General features: G+C 47.3%; 1 protein-coding gene across 1 annotated transcript in view; it reads left to right on the top strand.

Annotated features, from left to right (window-relative positions):
- The window catches only part of PHACTR1 (phosphatase and actin regulator 1), a 561,450-nt gene that overhangs the window by 475,843 nt on the left and 62,628 nt on the right, over positions 1 to 22,979 (top strand). The window contains exon 7 of the mRNA XM_007446414.1: positions 16,968 to 17,289. Coding sequence (XP_007446476.1) covers positions 16,968 to 17,289 — 322 coding nt within the window. The remainder of the gene's footprint in view (positions 1 to 16,967; positions 17,290 to 22,979) is intronic.

The following is a 22,979-nucleotide window of genomic DNA, read 5'->3' as shown; positions in this document are numbered from 1 at the left end:
GGTGTATCGGAGCTGGCAGGGGCAGGAAGGTGCCCCTAAAACTGCAGAGCACCCCCTGGATGCTGCTGCCCAGCTCGGATGGCCCCAAACCTGGAGGAGCAGCCGCTGCCACAGGCATGTGGGGATCACCTGCCCAGTGTCAGCCTCTAGGCTGTCCTCACACCCGGGGAGCAGGGACACAAGGAGACCCAGCAGGCAAAAACAAGACCCTGGAATGCATTCTCAATTCCTTCCCAGCAAAGGGCAAATAGGCCCAAAGGAAGATGCCGGCGTTTGGTGCTGGTGTGGTTCAGAGGGGGCTCCTGGTCCTTGATCCACTACACCTGCCGTCTGTCGGTTGTCGCAGTGGTGCCATGAGTCACATCTTGGAGCACCCGTAGAATTTGCATTATAAACACCGAGGTTGAAGGGATGAAGCTTTGGATGGTTTGAGGAAGTGTCCTTTTCCTCCTTCCCCCTCTGCATCCTTCCAGCTCTCTCTGTTTTCTGTCTCTCCCTCCCTGCTGCTTCCCCCACCCTCACCATGGCTTTATTGGATTCCTGGCATCCTCTCTTTAACACCCCACTTTGACAGCCTGGGTCAGTCGGTGCTCTGCTGTGTCGCTAAGCCTGTCCTGTGTGCCCCCCGGCTTCCGCCGGCCGCACCTGCTCTGCGTTTGTGTAATGTCGCTGTGTGTCATGTGGTTGTCCCCTCAGTGTCTGAAGAGAGTCCCTCTGCCAGTGAGTCTGGAGTCCTGCCCCAAGATCCTTCAGCCAAATCCGTCCTGCTCCTGCCCCCCAAAAAACCTGCTGCTTTCCCTGGAGACCATGCGGAGACCCCAGTGAAGCAGCTGTCTCTCCTCAAGCAGCCCCCTGCCCTGCCTCCCAAACCCACTGCCAGGATTGCCAACCACTTAACAGGTGAGTCAAGGTGTCTTCTGGGGACCCGCAGCCGTGCCTTCCCTTCAAGGGATCCTTTCTTGTGCTTTTTCTTTTTCTCTGGGGCCCGATGCACCTCTTTGGCCGGGTCGCTCTGTGGGACATTTGAGGGTTTCTGTGTGTGTCTTGGTACATGCCGTCGTGACCTGGGTTTGTGTGTTCGTGTCCAGAAGCATGCGATATACACCTGCCAGACATAGGCTAAGAGGCTGCAGTTGTGTGCGTTTGTAAACGTGTACATTGGCATTTATGTGGCTAAGTAAAGATTACTTGCCCATGTAGGTGAGTTAGATTCACCATCAAAATCTTTGCAGAGATAAAGCGTAGCGCCTGCTCCCTTCATAATGAGTTTGCCAAAGCTTTAAATATTTTGTCGTTAAATAATTCATCTGAAGCCCAGTGTATTTCTTCCATCAAAATTTATGTCTGTGCTGTTCTCTTTGTTGGGGGGGGGGGCGGGGAAGCAAAGACAGTAATTTGCAGAGTATTGTGGGAAATGCTTTTAGAGAAGAGCAAGCTGAGGAATGTTGTCCTAAAATAACTTTTTAAAAATTGAAATATAGTTGATTTACAATATTGTGTTAGTTTCAGATATACAGCAAAGTGACTCAGTTATATATTTCTTTCAGATTATAATCGGGATTAACAGATACAAACTACTATATGCGAAATAGATACATGACAAAGATTTACTGTATATAGCACAGGGGACTATATTCAGTATCTTGTAATAACCTGAAATGATTTTATATTTTCATTGTTCAAGTGTTATTTAACAAATGCACCCACAGTTATTAAATTGAGCATTTAGTGAAATTGCACTTCACCGCACATTAGCACACGAATCGGTCATGACTTTGTGATTGAAGGTTGTGGTGTAATCAGAGATTCAAGATTTCAGAGGGGTGTTTCTCCAACCTTGATAGTAATCTCACCTGATACTGATCGACTGCCTTTTTTACAATATGTTTGCCATTTTTATAAATAGTCTCTAATTGATCTCTATATACTTTTGTAAGATGGGATGGGGATGAAAGAATATTCACCTGTTTTGTCATTAAAAACCTGAGGTTCAAGAAAATAAGTGACTTTTCCAGGGCTGGCAGGAATTCTGCAGGAGAGCCACTGTTAGACCCTGTGTTTCCCAGGTCCTGGTTCAATGAATGTTGTTTCCACGGTGGCAGGATGTCTCTCACATGGCACTGAGTTTTACTAGGTTACAATTCAAATATAAGTTTGTGTCAAGCTCCTCTATCAATGTACACATCCATCCAAGTCAGGGTTTGTGGTTCAGAAGAGCAAATTTCCTTCTAAAGGAACCGTTCAACACATTAGTAACACTTTAGTGCCCCCAAATTTAAATGCATAGAAAACCACAAAGGAAAAAAAGCCCTTGTAAGCCTCCCTCTAAGACATAACCACTGTCCATCTATCATTTATCTAATAAAAGTCAAATACTACTGTACATTTTCTTTTATCACCTGCTTTTTGCTCTCAGTGATGACTTATGAACTGGTTCTCATGTTAGTAAATATCCCACAATGCGATTTTGTTAGCTACGTGGCGGGGATCCCGATTTACATGATGGACCCCTTAAGAGGTTTCCGTCTTCCTTATTGTAAAAAACGCAACATCTCAACAGTGTGCATGTATTTTTATAAGCATCTCTGAGTTCTCCCTCACTTATTCCTGGTATGAGAATTGCTAGTTCTAATTCTAGAAATAAATTATGTACGTTTTTAAGGGCTATGTACGTTTTAAGACTTAGATGCCAGATTTCCCTTGAGAAAGATTAAGTGTTGAAAAACAAACTCCTGCATATAGTACGTATTTATTCAGCACATCTAACTCTAGGCAGAATACTCTGCTAGGTGTCGAAGTGGGTACAAATACATGAGGGTTCAATGTATATGTATATGATATATATATGCGGATATGAATATACATTTTAAATATCCAAAAATAGAGCACCAGAATAACTACTGTTGGGTGTAATACTTGCAGTTCAGCACAGTCTGATAGAAGGATTCCAGGAGAGCCTGAAACTTGAGCCCACCCTTAAAGCATGAAGGACTTTTATAGAGAATGAGGAAAGAACATTCCAGAAAAGAAGACCTGCACAAAGGCTCAGAGGTGGCCATGCTTCGGGCCGGTGACAAGGAGGCCGAGCTGGGGTGGCGGGTCCGTCTTGGGGTGTATTGAGAGAGAGCGTTCACCAGGTAGGGCATGTGAGCATTTAGATTTTATTCCCGTGGCACTGGAGAGCCTTTCGGAGGTTTTTGAGCTGGGGAGTGGGTGGTATGATGAAAACTAGACTTTAAGGTATACTCCTGGGTCACTGTGTAGAATGAACAGGAAGAGGGAAAGGTTGAAGGCCCAGCAGAGAAGCCGCCGAGGCCTGCCCCGTGTCTCGTTCTCCAAAATCACTAGTTGAATTAAATCAAACAATTTGAGGCAGGGAGGCACTTTAAGAGGCCGCTCCAGTTGTGGAAATAGAAGCTCAAAGCATCTGACTGATGGCAGTGGGAAGAGAGGGAATGGACCAGTAGACAAGACATTTTAAAAGAAGAATTGACAGCATTTTTTTAAACTAACATTAAATCTGATGTATCCAGTTACCCAATTAATAGACGCACATGTCACCTTCAGCCATGAGCCCAGAACTTGGGTGGCCTGGTATCCGCAGGCCTCTCTTGCTCTGTTAGCCCAGTCTCTCCAGCTTCCGTTGTTCTTTCCCCAAGAGAGCGGGTTTTATCTATTATCTGTACATCCCACCTCCATAGAGCTTGGGTCAAATGGATAAAAATACATAAAAGCTGATGGTCTTTACCATATTGCACCTGGTAGCCTCTTAAATATGAGGAAGGCAAGACAGGTACAGGGGTGTGTGAACTGTGAGTGTGGTGCTTCCCTTTTGGGTTTAAACTCCATTAGACTTGCTTAATTTTTGTAAGTCAACAGTCAGTCATAATGAATCTGCGTCACCATGAGGCAGCCCCATTAACCCTGTTCTCTTACTCATTAGAGGCACCTGGGCCATGTGAGCAGGAATTAATAAGCTGAGAATTCTAGAACTCTTAAGTTGAGACTTGAGAGTTTTAGCATGTTCTCAGTGTCCGTCGTTCCGTTGACATTTTTGAAAGGAAACAGACAACAACTTGAAAGGCACCGAGCGTGGCTGGTAGAGAGTGACAGTGGTTACTGGTCCAGTAGATACTGGAGGAAGCGTGAGCCTGGGCGGAGGCTACCTCTGGGTGCACGATCAGGGAAAGATACGCAGAAATATCTCTGCTTTGGCATTTGCTTCCATTTGATCAGGAAAATCATAATTAACTTGGAGACTATTTGCCTTATGCGTTTTCTCTGTTCTTTAGCCGGATAGAGGGAAGCCCTCTTGCTGTCCCAAACTCCTCTTCTCTTCTCGTCATCTTCATCCTTCTTATCTCCAACATCAGTATGCACAGCGGCCTGTATCACAGGGTCAGGAGTTGTTGGGTGTCAGCTTCCCTTCCATTCCGGAAGGGCGGTGCCCAGCAGAGCTGGTTGCATAACGAATATGGTCTGAGATAATGATTCTCAAAATGCATCCTTGGGCTTCCCTGGTGGTGCAGTGGTTGGGAGTCCGCCTGCCGATGCAGGGGACGCGGGTTCGTGCCCCGGTCCGGGAGGATCCCACGTGCCGCGGAGTGGCTGCGCCCGTGAGCCGTGGCCGCTGAGCGTGCGCGTCCGGAGCCTGTGCTCCGCGACGGGAGAGGCCACGGCGGTGAGAGGCCCGCGTACCGCAAAAAAAAAATAAAATAAAATAACGCATCCTTCTTGGAATAATGGCTGACCCCAGAGGAAAAGGGTAGCGGAAGCCAAAGATACTGTCTCCTACTTTTCTAAGTCTCCATCAATCACCTCTCCAGCCATCCTGGCTCCAGGAGTCAAATGTTAAACATTGCGTGAATAATCCAGCCCTTCTGCATAAGGTACCTGTGATTAGGTACCCCACAAGTGCCATTGGAAGGAAGGATAATCAACTTCTGTGATAGCTGAGCTTCACAGTCTGACAGTCACACTTGGGTAATAATGGCAGCTGCCGTTTTGGGAGAAATTTACAGTGTACCGTTTAGTCCTATGAGGTGGATACTATTTTCTTTATTCCTTCCTTTTCATAGAGGGGGAGAATGAAATTCAGAGAAGTTAAATTACTCAGTCACGGTGATGTAGCTAGTAAGTCCAGAGACAGACTCTACCCATTTTGTTTTACCCCAGAGCCCTCCTCTTAACCATTAGCTTATACCATCTCTACTAAGATACCTATTCTTAAAATTCATAACAACGGAATCATTAGTTTTCTTTGGGTTTTGTTGATTTATTTTTTCTTTTGGTTTGCTTTTTTATTTTCTCTTTGGTTTTTAATGTGTTTAAGAAATTAGAAAATCTGCTTTGTTTGTATAACTCAAAGACAAAAAAACTGTCCAGTCTTTCGAAAATAAGTAATGTTCTTAAGGCACTCGATTATAAAGAGTTTCAAAGAACATGCTAGAAAGAGACAGTCTAAGAATCAAGAACGGGGCCGATCACATGGGAAGCACTTGAGCACAGTTAGAAACCGACAGCTCAGCAAAGAAAGGGAACTCTTGCTGATCCTTAGAAACAAGTCCTTCTGCTAATGTGGATGGGCCCAGGGTATAGTTGCACTGTCTTTACAACCTGAAATACAGGGAAGCTTTACTGTATTATCAGAACTGGTTGATTGCTAGTTTCAATGTCATGACGTATTTGCAACTGCAGACTTCCCTGCCAGACAGCAGCCATGCCCCGTGGTATTTTTTCAGCCCCAGCATGTGTCTAATGAGAATCCTCTATGCAGAGCTTGTCAAGGTAAAACCAGTATTTCTATTTAGAGCTGTCTCTCTAGTTTTGAGGACAGTGTCTACAGTGAGCTGTTCTATACCCACATTCTGATCTGTAATTTCATTAGGTTTCTCTGTCCCCATTTCTCCCCAATATATCCCACCCCACCCTCTTTGTTCTCCTCTTTCAGCTTCCTCTCCAACCCTCCAAAATCATCTAACTACTTTTGTCTCTGTCCTTGCCTTCCCTCCTGGTATTCTACTCAGAAAGTGCAGGAAAACTGAGGATTTAGACCATTGAGACCCTGGACCTCATCTGTGCTTTTAAACGGAAAAAATGAATCGTAACCCAGAGGCCTCATAAAGAGGTTTAAGGTTCACAATCTCTTGATAACTGCTATTTTGAAGGAATGGGAAATTTGCCTGAATTTACTTTTTATACCCATTTCTCCGTAGTATTCCGGTCTTGATTTTCTTTTCTCAAAATGCAGAAATTCTTTTCTTAGTGCATCTAAGGACTGTGGATTAAAACGTGATTAAAAGGATGCTTTCTGCTCTGACATCTATGATCAAGGCAAAGATTGCAACAAAATACCTTTCTTTTTTTGGAGCGCTGTTAGGTTGGAGATTTAATTCACTTGGCACTTTTCGTTTTCTGGTAAAAATACATAATATAAAATTTGCCACCTTAACCATTTTAAAATGTACAGTCAGTAATGTTATGTATAATCACATTGTGCAACAGATTTCTAGAACTTTTTCACCTTGCAAAATTGAAATTCTGCCTATTAAAAACACCCCTTTCTCTTTCATCTCCGCTTAGCCCCTGGGAACCTCCATTTTACTCCTTGTTTCTATGAATTTGACTGCTCTGGGTACCTCATATAAATGGAATCATACAGTATTTGTCTTTTTTGTGGCTGGCTTTTTTCACTTAGCGTAATGTCCTTAAGGTTCATGCATGTTGTGGCATGTGGCAGGATTTCCTTCCTTTGTAAGGCTGAATGGCACTTATATATTGTGTATATTTTTGCACTATGAGCAAAGTGCTCTTCCAGCCCTGATATCATTTACAAAGTGTTTTCTTGTCAGAGTTGTAGGTGGTTGTAAGCTACAGAAAATGTTTAATGTGAAGATGTATAAACATGGTTCTAAAGAAATTCAAATGGTAAGAGATCAAATCCTTTGGGAGGAATCAGGAAAAGCATCATGGAGGAGGATGTATGTTTAAGACAGGCCATAAAGATAAGCAAAACTAGTAGGGATGTGGGTGAGGAGCTTTCCAGGAAATGGGAAGCAGGGCTCACAGAGGCACATGCATGCAAGGCATAGATAGCATGTTCAAGGCATAGCAAACAGCGCAGCTTGGCAGGGATGTGGGATTCCTGTAGGGAAGTCAAGAAAGATCAGGCCAGCCGTGGGTTGAGGGTAACTGGAGAACCTTGAAAGCCACAACGAGGGATTTAACTTCGGAGGAGGAAGAGGGCATCTTTTGTGGACTTTTAGCAGCATTTGCTTGATTTCAGCCAAGCCTGTCTCCTTGATGTTTGGATAAGATGGATGCTACTGCTGTTGGATGGATTTACAACTGGATGGATGAATGTAACTGGGGCTGCCCTTGGCTCTTCCTCTTGGACATTGGTTCAGTGTCCAAGGGGTAAGATTCCCCGGGGGTGGGGATTTAGCCTGCCTTGTTCCCTGCTGTGTCCTTAGCTAGTGCTGTTCTGCAGCAGGACAGGAGGCCATGAGAGGCATAGAGCCCCACTGCAGAGGCATTGAAGGAGGAGCTGGATGGTCATTTGCCCATGAGTTCTTGGCAGGACACTTGCTTCTTTAGGAGAAGCTGTGCACATTGTTCTCGGGCTCTGAGTGCTGCTAAAAATGAAATCTGATTCTTGTGGGTTCTGTGGTGTCTGAAGGAAACATGATAACCTAGGTAGAAAAGCAACTTCCCGTAAGCGTAGCAGTTAGAACATGTCAGTCATCCATCGGGCAAACCTGTGGTCCAGCCTTACGTGTCAGGGAGTACACTCGGAATTTCATGGGGATATGGGGATACCCTGCAGATGGTTAGACCAGCTACCACCATCAGTATAAATATAAGAAATCTGAGTGTGTCCTCTGACAGTGAATAAATATCGTGCATCAGATGGATGTAGGGTTAGAGATGAACTGTAGTTGTCCTCATTTGCCTTTATGAGATTTATGGATCTAGGGACTTCCCTGGTGGTGCAGTGGTGAAGAATCTGCCTTCCAGTGCAGGGGACGCGGGTTCGATTTGTGGTCGGGGAACTAAGATCCCACATGCCGTGGGGCAACTAAGCCTGCGCACCACAACTACTGAGCTTGTGCGCCTCAACTAGACCCTGTGTGCCACAAACTACAGAGCCCAGGTGCTCTGGAGCCCACGTGCCACAACTACAGAGCCCACGTGTTCTGGAGCCCGTGCACCACAAGTAGAGAAAAGAAAAGCCTGCGTGCCACAACTAGAGAAAAGTCTGTGCGCCACAACTAGAGAGCCCACATCCTCTGGAGCCCACGCACCACAACTAGAGAAGAGAAAAACCCGCACACCACAACTAGAGAGAAGCCCGCGCACTGCAACGAAGACCCGACGCAGCCAAAAAAATAAAATAAAGTAACATAAGACATTTTAAAAAAAGAAAAAAGAAAGAATCCTCTCTAGGGCCCACATGCTGCAACTACTGAGCCCGAGTGCTGCAACTACTGAAACCCATGCGCCTAGAGCCCGTGCTTCACAACAAGAGAAGCCACCGCAATGAGAAGCCTGCTCATCGCAAGGAAGAGTAGCCCCCGCTCGCCACAATGAAGACTCGATACAGCCAAAAATAAATAAGTAATAAATTAAGACTAAAAAAAAAAAGATTTATGGATCTAGCTTGAACTTCTTGAGACCTTCACCATGAATGTACTACCTCTTAATCGAGATATGCTCTAAGTAGGATTTCATTGTATGTGATCTAAATTTACTGCTTAAAAGTTCACAGATAGATCCCCTGGTTCCCGTGTTCTGAGACCAGGCGAGCATGTGTATGTTTGCCTCCATGACTTTGTGATTTTGATTTGACTCACTCTCAGCTTTTGCCTGCATGCTCAAGATAGCAGTCCTCCCTGGTGGGCACCGTCCAATCCAGACTCCTCTCCATTGCCCATTCTGGACCTTCTTGCCTGCCTTTACACCTGTCTCGTGGAAGGCTCGGGTTCAGCCACCCAGTTGTCAATTGCCTGGCCATCTCCTTGCCTGGTCTCCCTGGGAGCACTGACACTAGTCTGCATTGCTGCAGAAATAAACGATAGAATGTGTTTTTATCAATGACACAATGTCTAACAAAATACTGATCTTATGAACAGGTGTTTGTTCTTGTGATTATAGAGACATCTGCAGTTTTGACTCTTTGAGAGCAGTTTCCCGACAATGAATAAGGTGTAGTTTGACTTTTACAAAATCGAATGTAGTTGTGGCAGAGCTGACAGGCCCAAGTGACCCAGTTAGCTGGTGAGCCACGCCTCCACTGCCCCGTGTCACCATCTCAGGGAGGCACTCACTTCCCTACTTGCTGTCATCTCCCCAGGTGGCCTTGGGAAGGGTCCATTTAAAAACAAAAATGTGTCTTTGTGGAAAGTGGCTCTGAAACAGTCAGGTGCTGGTGATGCGTATATGATCACGGCCCTCATTTTAAGATTCTGGAAGGTCTCAGGACACAATCCCTGCAACGTCAGGTGTTTGCTGAGGTTTCCGTGTGCTGGGCTGGCTTAGGAGAGCAAGCCAGGCTGAGGGCATTGAATACAAATCACTTGATACTCTTCTAGCGCTTTCACCACGAGGCATCAGTCAACATATTTTTGCCTTTCCAGGCATCTGGCCAAAAAAAAAAAAAAAAAAAAGGCCAGACTACCTTAAAATCCCCAGGATGGCCCAAAGTGATTGGTGGGGCTCCTATAAGCACCTTTCTTATGGCCAGGAGAATCTGATTCTGTGGTTTCGTGGTACTGGACTCTTATTTAAGTTCTAAGTACACTTCTTACAGACTCTTCATGTCCTTGGATGGATGCCTGTATCTATGAAAGGAGATCAGAGATTCTAACCCACTAGAACCAGGTGGCAAATGACTGAGAAATTCTTACAACACTTTTGTTCATTAAGACGTTAAGTGCTACTATCATTGGCAAGTGTATCTGAATCGTCTGTTATAAAGTTATAAATGCTTCTCCAGCTTCTCCAGCTGTTGTTAACTTAAAAAGTGAGGAGAGAGGCTAGGGGTGTATTCGTTTAGCCCAGACTCATTCAGTGTATAGACTACAGTCCTCTGGCACCAGTCTCAACTACAAAAGTAATCGGGGGTTTTCACTTTCTTGTGTGAAGTCCTAAGCCAGAGGTGTGTCAGGCTTGGAAATATAGCCCCCTTGGCCTTTGTGGCTCTGTGACGTAGTTTGGGTTTATTTTTCTTGTTCTCTGGAACTGGTTGTTTTTGCTCTTTCCACTCCATCGGCAGAGACAGTTTTATGAATATACTGCATCTCGATCAGTCTGGCTGCCAAAGGCTCCTCCATTTCTAAGTCAGCAAGCAGAGAGCTTTGTGTGTGCCCCAGCAGGAGCAGCCACTATCGTTATAAATGCATGAGGCGGTGTGTGTCCTCCCATAATCCATAAATGTCGTGCATCAGAGAGGGGCAAAGTATTGTATTCAGGGAGGTGCTCTCAAGGTAAAGAAGGCATTTTTTTTTTTTTTTTTTTTTTTTTTTTTGCGGTACGCGGGCCTCTCACTGCTGTGGCCTCTCCCGTTGCGGAGCACAGGCTCCGGACGCGCAGGCTCAGCGGCCGTGGCTCACGGGCCCAGCCGCTCCGCGGCACGTGGGATCTTCCCAGACCGGGGCACGAACCCGCGTCCCCTGCATCGGCAGGCGGACTCTCAACCACTGCGCCAGCAGGGAAGCCCAAGAAGGCATTTTTAATCCCTGGATTTTTAGAGGTAAAAGTACCTGGGTCCCAAGAAGCTTAGCTAAATTTCTTAGCTAATTAGCTTAATTAATTAGCTTAGCTAATTAATCCCAGAGAATCCAGGTTTTCTGACTCCTGGCTCTGCATCTTTCTCCAGCAGCTCTCAGTACTGATGCAGGACCGTGTGCGTCGGAACGGCGCGCTGAAGCCTGGACAACCTTTGCCTTTTTCCCTTTCCGCAGCGCCGTGTTGCAAACGTGGAAGACTCCTAGGACGGTGCCTCGGAAGCCTCTTTGCTCTCTCTGCTACTTGATTCACTTTCACCAGGTTTTTTTCACCCACTTACTAACAATGGAACCACCACACACTGTGTTGATTTCTCAGCTGCTGTCTCTCCCTCCCAGGCTGGGAAGCATCAGGTGAGGTAGACTCTCACAGGGATACCAAGAGTCCTGTTTGTAACGCTGCAGATGTATGTCGCACTTTGCAGTTTACAAAGCATGGCCACATTATCTTGTCTGACCCTCACAATGACCTGTGGGAGAAGCCCGGAATATATCATATTATTATTATTTCAGAATGAATTAAGACTACATTTGTTGAACTCCTGTTGCATATCAAGGACTCTACTGGAGTTTGGTTTTTTTTTTTAATTTAATTTCTTTTTTTATACAGCAGGTTCTTATTAGTCATCCATTTAATACACATCAGTGTATACATGTCAATCCCAATCTCCCAGTTCATCACACCACCACCTACTGTGGGTATTTTATACTCAGGCCCTCTGCTAACTTGTTTGGGGATTTTATAAAATTATAAAAAGGTGCCCTTTGGCGAAATGAATTACACAAAGCTGCCCCTTCTTCTTGGGTGACTCAAAGCCAGACCTCAGGCTGTATTTCAGCCCACTTATCCCCTTACACGGAGGTTGTGTAGATGATAATCTGTTCACTTCTCATAACAGGCCTATAAAGTGGGCAGTGCTGCCTTTCTAGACATGGGAAAACTGAAGCTCAGGGAGGATAAATGTCAGGCAGAGCTACAGGGCTTATTGGTCTTAGAGCTGAGATTAAACTCCAACTCTTCGGGCTTCCCTGGTGGTGCAGTGGTTGAGAGTCCGCCTGCCGATGCAGGAGACACGGGTTCGTGCCCCGGTCCGGGAAGATCCCACATGCCGCGGAGCGGCTGGGCCCGTGAGCCATGGCTGCTGAGCCTGCGCGTCCGGAGCCTGTGCTCCGCAGAACTCCAACTCTTCTGAGTTCTAAGCTCGTGGTGACTTCTCCAGACCATTTGTACCCTCAGCCTGCAGCAGAAGCCTCTAGCAGGCCCCGCCCAGCCCTCAGAGAGCAAGCACGAGGCTGCCTGTCCTCCAGGAGGCCCTGGGCACTTGTCATTTTGCCGATGGAGGGAGCAGCCTCTTCACAAAGTGGTGGCTCTTAGAGGATGGTTCTCGACTTGATTGTGTACTGAGTCGCCTGGGGACCTTGTCATGATGCAGATTCTGAGTCAGAAGGTCTGGGCTGGGCCCTGAGACTCTGCATTTCCTCCCAAGAGGTTCTGCCACAGCTTTTAGTCCATGAACCACACTTTCTTTGATTAGCAGACCCTTTGTGTAGGAGAAACTGCTGCCTAAGTTCTACCTTTTCCCGCTGCTCTAAAGACATGATGAGAAGGAAAATCAGCAAACGTTTACGGAACATCTACCCTGCACTAGGCCCTGCTGGTGAACAGATGAGGAAACGGCTCCACCCAGTAGGACTTAATTAACACATCAGGTCCACCTACTGCAAATAAAAATTAGCAACAAGTCAAGAAAAGTGAGATGGATTAAATCCACCGTCTATGAAATGCTGTGGTAAAGGGAAATCGGGGGCCGCGAGAGCTCAGTGCTGAGCTCCTAAACCAACCTTGGGGAGGACGGATGGGCTTCCTCAGGAAGCAGTGCAGCAATGATGACAATGATGGCAACAAGAATTATAGTTACTGTTTATTGAGGAGCCAAGTGTCAGGCACTGTGCAGCCCAGTTTATGTACTTATTTAATTTTCACATGAATCGCGTGATATATTAATTCGTCACCATTTCACAAATTGGAAAACTGAACGCCAAACAGATTAAGCAATTTGCTGATGCTAACAGAGCTAAATGAATGTGATTTTATAGTTTATCTTCTATTTCTAGTAGCACAAATTTTGGTAATGATGTTGTGCTTCTCCGTCCTATAACTTGTGGCACTTTCTTCAAGTGCGGTGTCCACCTAGGTCAGAGTGATCTGGAGGCTTATTTACAAGGCAGATCCCTGGGCCTCACTGTAAACCTACTGAATCTGAATCTTTGAAAGTGAGGGCCAGGAATTTGCCTCTCCTGCCGAAGTTGATGGGGAATATGGTCTTCAGTTTTGCTCTGAAGGGTGAGTGCAGTTTTGTTCATCAGGGAGTAGCAGATAAGGCCGGGAGGAGGGATGAGCATGGTTATTGGGAAACCCTGTGTGAAAACTGGCCGAACAGGACGAACCGGAGTGAGAGGCACCTGGTGGAGTGGGACAGGGACGGCCCCGGAGTGTTGCCCTTGGACTTGCAGTGTTTGCTGGAGCCGTTGGGAGACTTCAGGCATGACGTGTGTTGTAGGGAGACGTTTGGTACAGGATGGGGATGGATTAAAGGGCTGGGACCCAGTTGTCAACACAGTCAAAGGAGCTGAGGTCCCAGGCCGGTGTAGTGGTCAGAGGGGCAGAGAGCACAGAAGTTTGAGAGAGTTAGACGAAGAGCCAGAAACGCAGAATAGCAGATCACGTGCGGCTGGTTCCGAATCCTGCTTCCAGATCTGTTATGAGGAACGACTTGGTATTAAAATGTCATAGGGGCTTCCCTGGTGGCGCAGCGCTTGAGACTCCGCCTGCCGATGCAGGGGACACGGGTTCGTGCCCCGGTCCGGGAAGATCCCACATGTGGCGGAGCGGCTGGGCCCGTGAGCCATGGCCGCTGAGCCTGCGCGTCCGGAACCCGGTGTCCGGAGCCTGTTGCTCCGCAGCGGGAGAGGCCGCAACAGTGAGAGGCCCGTGTACCGCAAAAAAAAAAAAATGTCATAAGAATATAAAAATAGGTCTTGCCAAGGTACTACCAATCTGAGCTGCCCAGGCTTTCCTCAGTTATCCACATGTTGTAGAAAGATGGGGGCTGCAGAGCTAATGCACTGAAAGTAAACAGTTTCACTTGACTTTAACCTTTTTCTTCATTTCCTCTGTTTGTACCAAATCCACTGAGCCAAAAATTATTTGACATGATTCACTTTCCTTCTCTACCCCTATTTAATTGGTTACCATGTGCAGTGAAACAACCAGAAGAGAGATGCAGGTAGGAAAGGAGAAAAAGGGGTTCTCCATGGGCCCTGGCATGTGTTTCTTAGAACGATGAAAGGAACCACCTCCACTAAATTGATCCTGTTGGTCATGGCTTCCTTGCCTGTTTTGTTAGAATTCCTCGCATCCATTTGGTCCATTTTTCTGGTGATGAAGCCAAGTAAGTCTTGCTGTGGAAGCAGTGGCAAGAAATACTGTGTGTGCAGAAAGTTATAGCTTAGCAAGATGGGTGGAATCCATCAGTGTATCACTGACCCTTCTTAGGCAGACAGTTCCATGCTGCCCTCCTGGCTCTGCCCAAGCAAATGAGTCCCTACTGCCTTAGACAACCAGACCCACAAATGAAGGAGTCGTGGGTTAAGGGTCCCTGGATGAAAACCCTAACACTTCAGGACACATTGTACTTGCTGGGTCTACGCTATGGCTTCCAAGAGCCACAGGAGTGTACCCTTCAGTAACAGGACCCAGACAGGGGTGCTGAGTTTCTGCATCTCAGCCACTTTGGAATTAGCACTGCCTGCTTTGGTCCTGAACATGGTGACCTTGTGTCCTGTGCTTGGAGGCTCACAGGAACAGGATGAGCTGTCCGGGAGGGAGCCCTTGGTTATGACTGGTTCGCACTTTGTTGTTAGGGGAGCAGTCTTCTCAGCCCCCTGGAATTATTAGGCTTCTCTGTATCTCAACTGTAGGATCAGCAGTTTAGTGTCCACATACCCACAACTGCATGATCCTAAAGTTTCCATCAATTTTATGCTCCCGCCTAAGAGTTTCTATTTCTGAACAACATGTGAATTTATCCCATAGCAGAGCGTCACAGCTTCGGCTCTTTCTGTAAACGTGTTGAGCCTCTTGCTAGGTGAGCTGGACACTGTACAAGGTGCTGAGGCTATAATGGCAAATTATTCACGGTCCTTGCTCTGTGTGGGAGGAGATAGCTGCGTAAACAGGAGGAACGGTACAGTTGTCTTCAGAGTCCAGGGCTATCATCTATAAAAAGTGAGAAGATCATAGTGTGTCCATCACTAGCTTGTTGAGGAGAATAAGCTGGTGAGATAAGAAAAGCACTTAGAACACTGTCTGGCTCATGGTGGGAGGGTTGGCAGTATCTGTCACTGTCATCATCGCCATCACCATGGTTGTTGGCACCGACCTACCACATGCCCACAGTGGGTCCAATGGCTGCAGAATAGGGGGAGTGATGTAACCCATCAAGAAGGTTCTCAGTGGAGGTAACGTTTGAGCTGAATCTTGAAGGGAGAGTAGGGATTGACCCAGAAGACAAACCAGAGAACTGAGGGCAGGTAACCAAGGCTCTGGGGTTTGAAACATCAGGTGGTTTGGGGAACCCAGCAGTTCAGGAGTGAGGGTGGTTACCTGGGGTGATGGGGAAAAAAGAAGGCCGATCCAAAGAGAAGGGGGGGCCTGGAGCGCCCTCCTTGGGCTTCTCTGTGAAACAGGAGAGGAAATCTGTGGAGGTGAAGAGCCTCGAGGCCACCAGTGGAGACACAGCAGCCCTTCTGAGCACGTGAGGGACAAAGGCCAGCCAGGGACTTAGCTGAGGAGGGAGACCGAGCGTGGGTCAGCAAGGAAGTCAAACCCACAGGAGGAAAGCAGGACGTGTCCCAGGAGAAAAGGAGCTTTTCAGGTGCAACAGGCAAGGTTATTTCTAGCCAGGGGAACCAGCACAGACTCTATAGAGATAAAGTGGGGGCACAAAGAGGCCTTGATGATGTGTCAGGAAGTTGGGCTTTATTTCCAGGCCATTGGTAGGTTTCAAACTGGAGGGCAACAGGATCAGATATGTGCCAAAAGAATGTCATTCTGGCAGGACTGAGGCTGTCAAACTGGAGAAGGCCGCACTCAGGCAGATACAGTTGGAAAAACATCGAAGGCCTCAGAGACCAAGAGGCAGGAGCCTGCAGTGCTCCCGGCATGGACAGCGGGTGTGAGGTCATACACACGCCCCACCTGCCACTGCCCTCTGGCCCGACTTCTCCCAGGTGGCCTACAGCCCACAGGACTCAGCCATGGACCCGCAGTCCCCAGGGCTAGGTGATTTTTAGGAATATGAAGTCCAGACAGGGGACTACAAGGTCATCCCAAAGACACCCTGAGGGCTGGTCTGTCTGACCTGGAGCCCCCCTTAATTTGGAGCATCTCTGGGAAGTTTCAGTGCCACCGTCACGGAACCAAGGGGTGGGGTGCGTGCAGGTGCCATCAGGCCCCCAGAGTGCCTGTCGGAGCCTCCCTACGGTGGGGAGAGCCCACCGTGGATGCCACATGAGTGGTCAGCCCAGCCACCGTGCTCACGCCGAGGCCCGGCGCGGGGCATCTGAGCCCTTTTCTGTGACCACGAATCCTAGAAAGCCTCCTCTCCGGTGGGACGAGCATCCCCACATGAGGGGATTAAGGTCGGTGGCATTAAAGTCACCTCTGGAGGAAGACAGTCTTAGTGGACTTGAACCCAGGGCTGGCTTCTAATCCCGTGCCTGTTAGAAAGCGCCAGCCGAGAGGGTATTTCCACGTTACAGAGGCGCAGTTGTCGGCGTTACGCGCGTCCTAGCAAAGGTCTCTTTGAAGGTGCTTGGGTTTCCATGAGCAGAAGAGCGCATTCCCCCTTCCTGCTGGTGAGCTTCAGCCTGGCAGCTGTGTGACACACGCCGCCAGCACCTGGGTCCCTGAGGGCCCTTGGGGGCAGCGTGCTTCGAGCGGGAAGTGAGAGCTGGCGGGTGCTTGCTGAGTGGCGCTCACCTGCCGGTTCTTCGGTTGAAGCATTTCATCTCAGGGGCCCGCCTCCAGGACCACGGTCCCCAGGTGGGCACCTGTGGTGTGCTACGTTTTTTCTGATGCCCCCAAACTCACATCTGCCTCTCGCCCTCCTTCTGCCGCAGATCCTGGCGCCCCTGTGAAATTGCCTTGTCTGCCAGTGAAGCTGTCGCCTCCGCTACCTCCAAAGAAAGTCATGATCTGTATGCCCATGGGGGGGCCAGACCTCTCCCTGGCGTCCTACGCGGCCCAGAAGAGCGGCCAGCAGGGCGGGGCCCAGCACCACCACACCGTCCTGCCCTCCCAGATCCAGCACCAGCTGCAGTACGGCAGCCTCAGCCAGCACCTCCCTGCCACCACCGGCTCCCTCCCCATGCACCCCTCGGGCTGCAGGATGATAGATGAGCTGAACAAAACGCTGGCCATGACCATGCAGAGGCTGGAAAGGTAATGGAGGGAAGGGGTGAGGGCAGGAGAGGAGGGCTTGGCGATCCGACCATGACCAAGGAGTGAGAAGACCAGCGCAAGCAAGGGCTCACACCCACTTGGGGGGGAGGTTCGGGGGGGGGGGGTGAAGGTAAAATCAGACCAGAATCTGAATGTCAAGGAGCGTATGGAAGAAAAAACTGTTGCCAGTTGCCAAACTACAGAACAGTCACATTTATCAAAAAAGAAAAAGTAGTGCATATGTATACATGTGAGTATGCGTGAGTGGGTAGGTGGATAGATAGATCGTACATATCATGCTTCTGTAGACCTTAACGTGTTTTGGAAGCAGGTACACATCATCATTAATGTGGTAACCCCTAGGGCAGGGAGATGGGGAGAAAATCTTTTATTTTTATATTTTGTATCTTTCTGTACTGCTTAATTTTTTACTTTGTGTATATATTACTTTTATGATGTAAAAAACAATGTGAATGTAGAATAAGAAGAGATGAGAGCTGGCAGGGCGGTGGTGGAATAACAGAGGGAAAGGTGGAGAGGTACGCCCTCGTTCTTGCCGATGGCGGAAGTGGCAGAGGTAGTCTGATACACGAGTTTGAGCCTCAGATATTTACCAACAGCTGGTGAAGTCCCCTCTTTCATCAGAATCTCCCTCCAGTAGCATTGCAGGGAGAACTGCCAAGGGTATTCCAAGGGCAGGGCTGCAACGGACACCGTGACTCCCCACCACCCAGGGAGATCTCTCCTGCTGGTTTTGGATCGCTTGCGTGTGTGTGTGTGTGTGTTTGTGTGTGTGTTCAAATACCACCTCGCTTGTGCCCAAGAGGTGGCTATTTCCCTGTGTGACTCCAACCCAGTCTAGTTAACTGGGTCCTGCAGACCAGATAGGAAAACCGCAGCCTGGAAAGCATGCAGCCAGTCACCAGGCAGACAGCCACGGGCGAGATGGACACAGCCGAGAGCTTTCTGTTGTAGTTTCCTGACTCTCAGTGGCGTTTCCCTCCCTGTGCGTCAGCCAAGTATTCTATGTTTGGAAAATTAATGACTCCAAGAGAAGTTATCACTAAGAATTCTGACTTGATACGTTCACGTTAATATCTCCCTTCACTGAAAAAATAATGTATTTGGCCATTGCCATCATTTTCAACTACTGCTATCGTTAATGAGGACAGTCATAATTTAAAATTTGGTTGGCACTTTTTAGTCTGTTATTAATACATACCTTTATTATTATCTTAATCCTCACACCACCTAGGGAGACTTGAGTCAGCAAAGAAACTAAGGAAGGCTGAGTCCCCCAATGCCAGCTACTCAAACTTGGTGCCCATCTGCAGAAATTGTACAGAAATTGAGAACAAGCTTTTAGATACCTTCATAACAATTTGACAGGATAATTTTTTGTCTTATGATAAGAAGGGGTTTTATTTGTTGTGCATTTTTATTATATTTTTGAAAGCATCAGTTTGTGATGGATTAAAAATTTAAATATGTAAATCAACCAACCGACCAACAAAACTGGTCCCTCCCCATAGACATTTTTTTTTAACATCTTTATTGGAGTATAATTGCTTTACAGTGGTGTGTTAGTTTCTGCTTTATAACAAAGTGAATCAGTTATACATATACATATGTTCCCATATCTCTTCCCTCTTGCGTCTCCCTCCCTCCCACCCTCCCTATCCCACCCCTCTAGGTGGTCACAAAGCACCGAGCTGATCTCCCTGTGCTATGCGGCTGCTTCCCACTAGCTATCTACCTTACGTTTGGTAGTGTATATATGTCCATGCCTCTCTCTCGCTTTGTCACAGCTTACCCTTCCCCCTCCCCATATCCTCAAGTCCATTCTCTAGTAGGTCTGTGTCTTTATTCCTGTCTTACCCCTAGGTTCTTCATGACATTTTTTTTTCTTAAATTCCATATATATGTGTTAGCATACGGTATTTGTCTTTCTCTTTCTGACTTACTTCACTCTGTATGACAGACTCTAGGTCTATCCACCTCATTACAAATAGCTCAATTTCGTTTCTTTTTATGGCTGAGTAATATTCCATTGTATATATGTGCCACATCTTCTTTATCCATTCATCTGATGATGGACACTTAGGTTGCTTCCATGTCCTGGCTATTGTAAATAGAGCTGCAATGAACATTTTGGTACATGACTCTTTTTGAATTATGGTTTTCTCAGGGTATATGCCCAGTAGTGGGATTGCTGGGTCATATGGTAGTTCTATTTGTAGTTTTTTAAGGAACCTCCATACTGTTCTCCACAGTGGCTGTATCAATTTACATTCCCACCAACAGTGCAAGAGTGTTCCCTTTTCTCCACACCCTCTCCAGCATTTATTGTTTCTAGATTTTTTGATGATGGCCATTCTGACCGGTGTGAGACGATATCTCATTGTAGTTTTGATTTGCATTTCTCTAATGATTAGTGATGTTGAGCATTCTTTCATGTGTTTGTTGGCAATCTGTATATCTGCTTTGGAGAAATGTCTATTTAGGTCTTCTGCCCATTTTTGGATTGGGTTGTTTTTTGTTATTGAGCTGCATGAGCTGCTTGTAAATCTTGGAGATTAATCCTTTGTCAGTTGCTTCATTTGCAAATATTTTCTCCCATTCTGAGGGTTGTCTTTTGGTCTTGTTTTTGGTTTCCTTTGCTGTGCAAAAGCTGTTAAGTTTCATTAGGTCCCATTTGTTTATTTTTGTTTTTATTTCCATTTCTCGAGGAGCTGGGTCAAAAAGGATCTTGCTGTGATTTATGTCATAGAGTGTTCTGCCTATGTTTTCCTCTAAGAGTTTGGTAGTGTCTGGCCTTACCCCCATAGACATTTTGACAAGCACTGTCCTAGGTAGTAAGTCAAGCGGCCGAGCCTTCAAGCCTGGATCGTCCTCCTGCAAATCCAGAACTCTTTTGAGTATAGCACAACTGCTTTCCTAAAGACAGCTAGCAGTAAATGTAATTTACTACCCTCACGTCTCCTGTAATCCCCAGTATATTTTTGTATCTCTTCCTGAGATAATGAGCATCTGAAAAAGATACTCATGAGAGCATATTAGTAGGATATTGCTAAATACATTTGCACCTAAAACATGCCATTTAAAGTTTCCATTGGAAGTACTAACCAATAAGTTATGTGATATTCCTCAGTTCAGTAATTTCCGTGTGTATTTATAGAATATTTCAGTCGAATGTAAACCAATGAATCAGTCTGTTGGACCTACACTGGGTCAGGTTCTTTATTGAAATGAATCAAAGACAGCAAATGGGGAAGGAAAGGAGATATCGGGACATTGCAGGTGGAGGACATTGGAAGAAGGGCAGCACGGTCTTGGCAGCTGAGCTTTGTGTCACCCCCGGACCCTCCTTACCTCCTGTCTCCCTCCCCACCAACCGTAGGCCAAGGCATAGTGTTGTTCTGGTGGACCTACCAGGACACGGAATTAATGCCTACATCATCAGGATAGCCCTACAGAGGGCTTCCCTGGTGGCGCAGTGGTTGAGAGTCCGCCTGCCGATGCAGGGGACGCGGGTTCGTGCCCCGGTCCGGGAAGATCCCACGTGCCGCGGAGTGGCTGGGCCCGTGAGCCATGGCCGCTGAGCCTGCGCGTCCGGAGCCTGCGCTCCACGGGTTCGTGCCCCGGTCCGGGAAGATCCCACGTGCCGCGGAGTGGCTGGGCCCGTGAGCCATGGCCGCTGAGCCTGCCGGTCCGGAGCCTGCGCTCCACAACGGGAGAGGCCCGTATACCGAAAAAAAAAAAAAAAAGAAAAACAAAGATAGCCCTACAGAGAAAGCGATGTCTTCTTGCCAGACAAAGACTGAGAATGCTTCTGAGGATCCACGTCGTCTTCCAGGAGTCCTAGAAGGATCTGGGAGCAGAACAGGGTCATGGGCCACCTTTCAGTTTAGTGCAGGAACTGCCACTGTCTCCAGTGATGTCACCTTTCTTTTTACTACCTGGAAATCCTCCCTCCTACCTGTCAACATGATTTCACTCTTGTTCTGTCCAAGTTTCATCCAGAAAGGATGAAACTCCTTTTTTCTCCTGACAATTTCCAGTGACCCCAAAAAGCACTGCAAGAAGGAGGGAACATTACTGAATGCGTAGGCGTTCTGCCCGCAAAGAACCTGAGATCTCGTGGAACGTTCGTGCCCTACAGGGTGTTAGTCCAGCCCCATGGTCTGATCCTGGTGAAACACTGTAGGTAATGCAAAAGTCGAATGATGAATTTGACAGCATGAATGCCTGACTTTGGACTATAAATTTGAATAAATAGTCATCTTGTAATTGAAAGGGACCTTTAAGACCAAGGCAGCCAGCCTGCTGCCTGTTGTAGCCTTTCTGACGATTTGTCCTCTGGTCTCTGTGGGAATGGGACCCTCCCTAGGTTCCAAGATAGCCTGCCCCACTGTCCAGAAGGGCTGATTACTACGAAGTTCTTTCTTAGGTTAAGTGAAAAGTGGTACTTACTATAATCCCTTGTCCCAGTCTTATTTCTTCTTCCTTTCCTGTGAGAGGCTTTCAAATCTTTAAAAATAGTTACTGTTCCCTTTATCTAGTGGCTTCTCTCTTTCAGGCTGATAATCCCAAGTTCATGGAATCGTCTGTTGAGACGGTTTCTAGATCCTTTACCATCTTATTCCTGCTCTCCCAAGGTTACTCTAAATCTGTTTTGACTTGTATGAAGACGTTCTTAACTGTTAACCTAACCTGAACCTACTTAATGACGTTGAAAGGTCACATTAGTTAGTTACAGCGCTGGCCCGCCAGATTTGGGGGGAAGGAGGGAACTAGAGACCAGCTTCCGTGTTTATCAGAGTCACGAGGCAGCATGGCCAATCTGGAGGCAGCCCCTGCATCACGGCTGAGTACATGGGCTCCAGAATCTAATTGCCAGGGTTTCAGTCTCAGAGATACCACTGCTTTTTTGCCTTTGATTCCTCATCTTTAAAACAGGGATAGTAATAACACCACCAGCCTCGTCAGGGTTGTTTGTGAGGAACAAGTGACAGTATACATCAGTCGTCTTATTACGTGGCATACAGTAAGTGTCCAATAAATGACAGTGAATGTTAAGCAGAATTCTTCAGCACACAGAATTGGCCTTCAGTTCCCCTAAAAGGCATATTGCAAACAGATTGGATCCAGTCTTGTTGGAAGTTTCGTGTCGGTTTCCTGGAATTGGATCATCTTCATTTATTTTCTCTTCGCTGATGAGTCACATCTTCTTTGGAGGTGACTCCACAGGGGTGGCCCTAGGGCCTCCTTCCACAGCAGCGTGGTTGCCTCTCAGGGCCACCCCTTCTGCCCTGGTCTTCATTCTTCAACAGCGACTCGGGCTTGAGCCTGGCGAGGACCCTCACTCTTACCTGCTGCTTCTCTACCAAGGAGAGAGATTGAGCCCATCCCAGAAGAAGAGATGGGAGGCACGGGGGTGTGGTATTAGAGCCCTCCTGCCGCTGCTGCAAACCAGTGTTCTCTTTCCTTGCCCGTTTGTTGATGGAGAGGTGATGCTGGGACATGTAATGTACCTGCCCAGTAAGTCGGGGAAAGAGGACAGTCAGTAAGCGTGGCTCTGCTCAGAGCTCCTAATGTGGCCCTTGGGAGCCAGGAGCAGGTCAAAGCCTCTAGGAATCCAGGCCCTGGCAACAGCCCTGGCACTGCTGGAGGTGGGAGGGAGCTGCCTT

This window comes from Lipotes vexillifer, unplaced genomic scaffold (assembly GCF_000442215.2).
Source record: "Lipotes vexillifer unplaced genomic scaffold, Lipotes_vexillifer_v1.1 scaffold1154, whole genome shotgun sequence".
NCBI lineage: Eukaryota > Metazoa > Chordata > Mammalia > Artiodactyla > Lipotidae > Lipotes > Lipotes vexillifer.
Note: the sequence above shows the minus strand (reverse complement) of the source record. Positions and strands in the feature narration are given on the sequence as shown.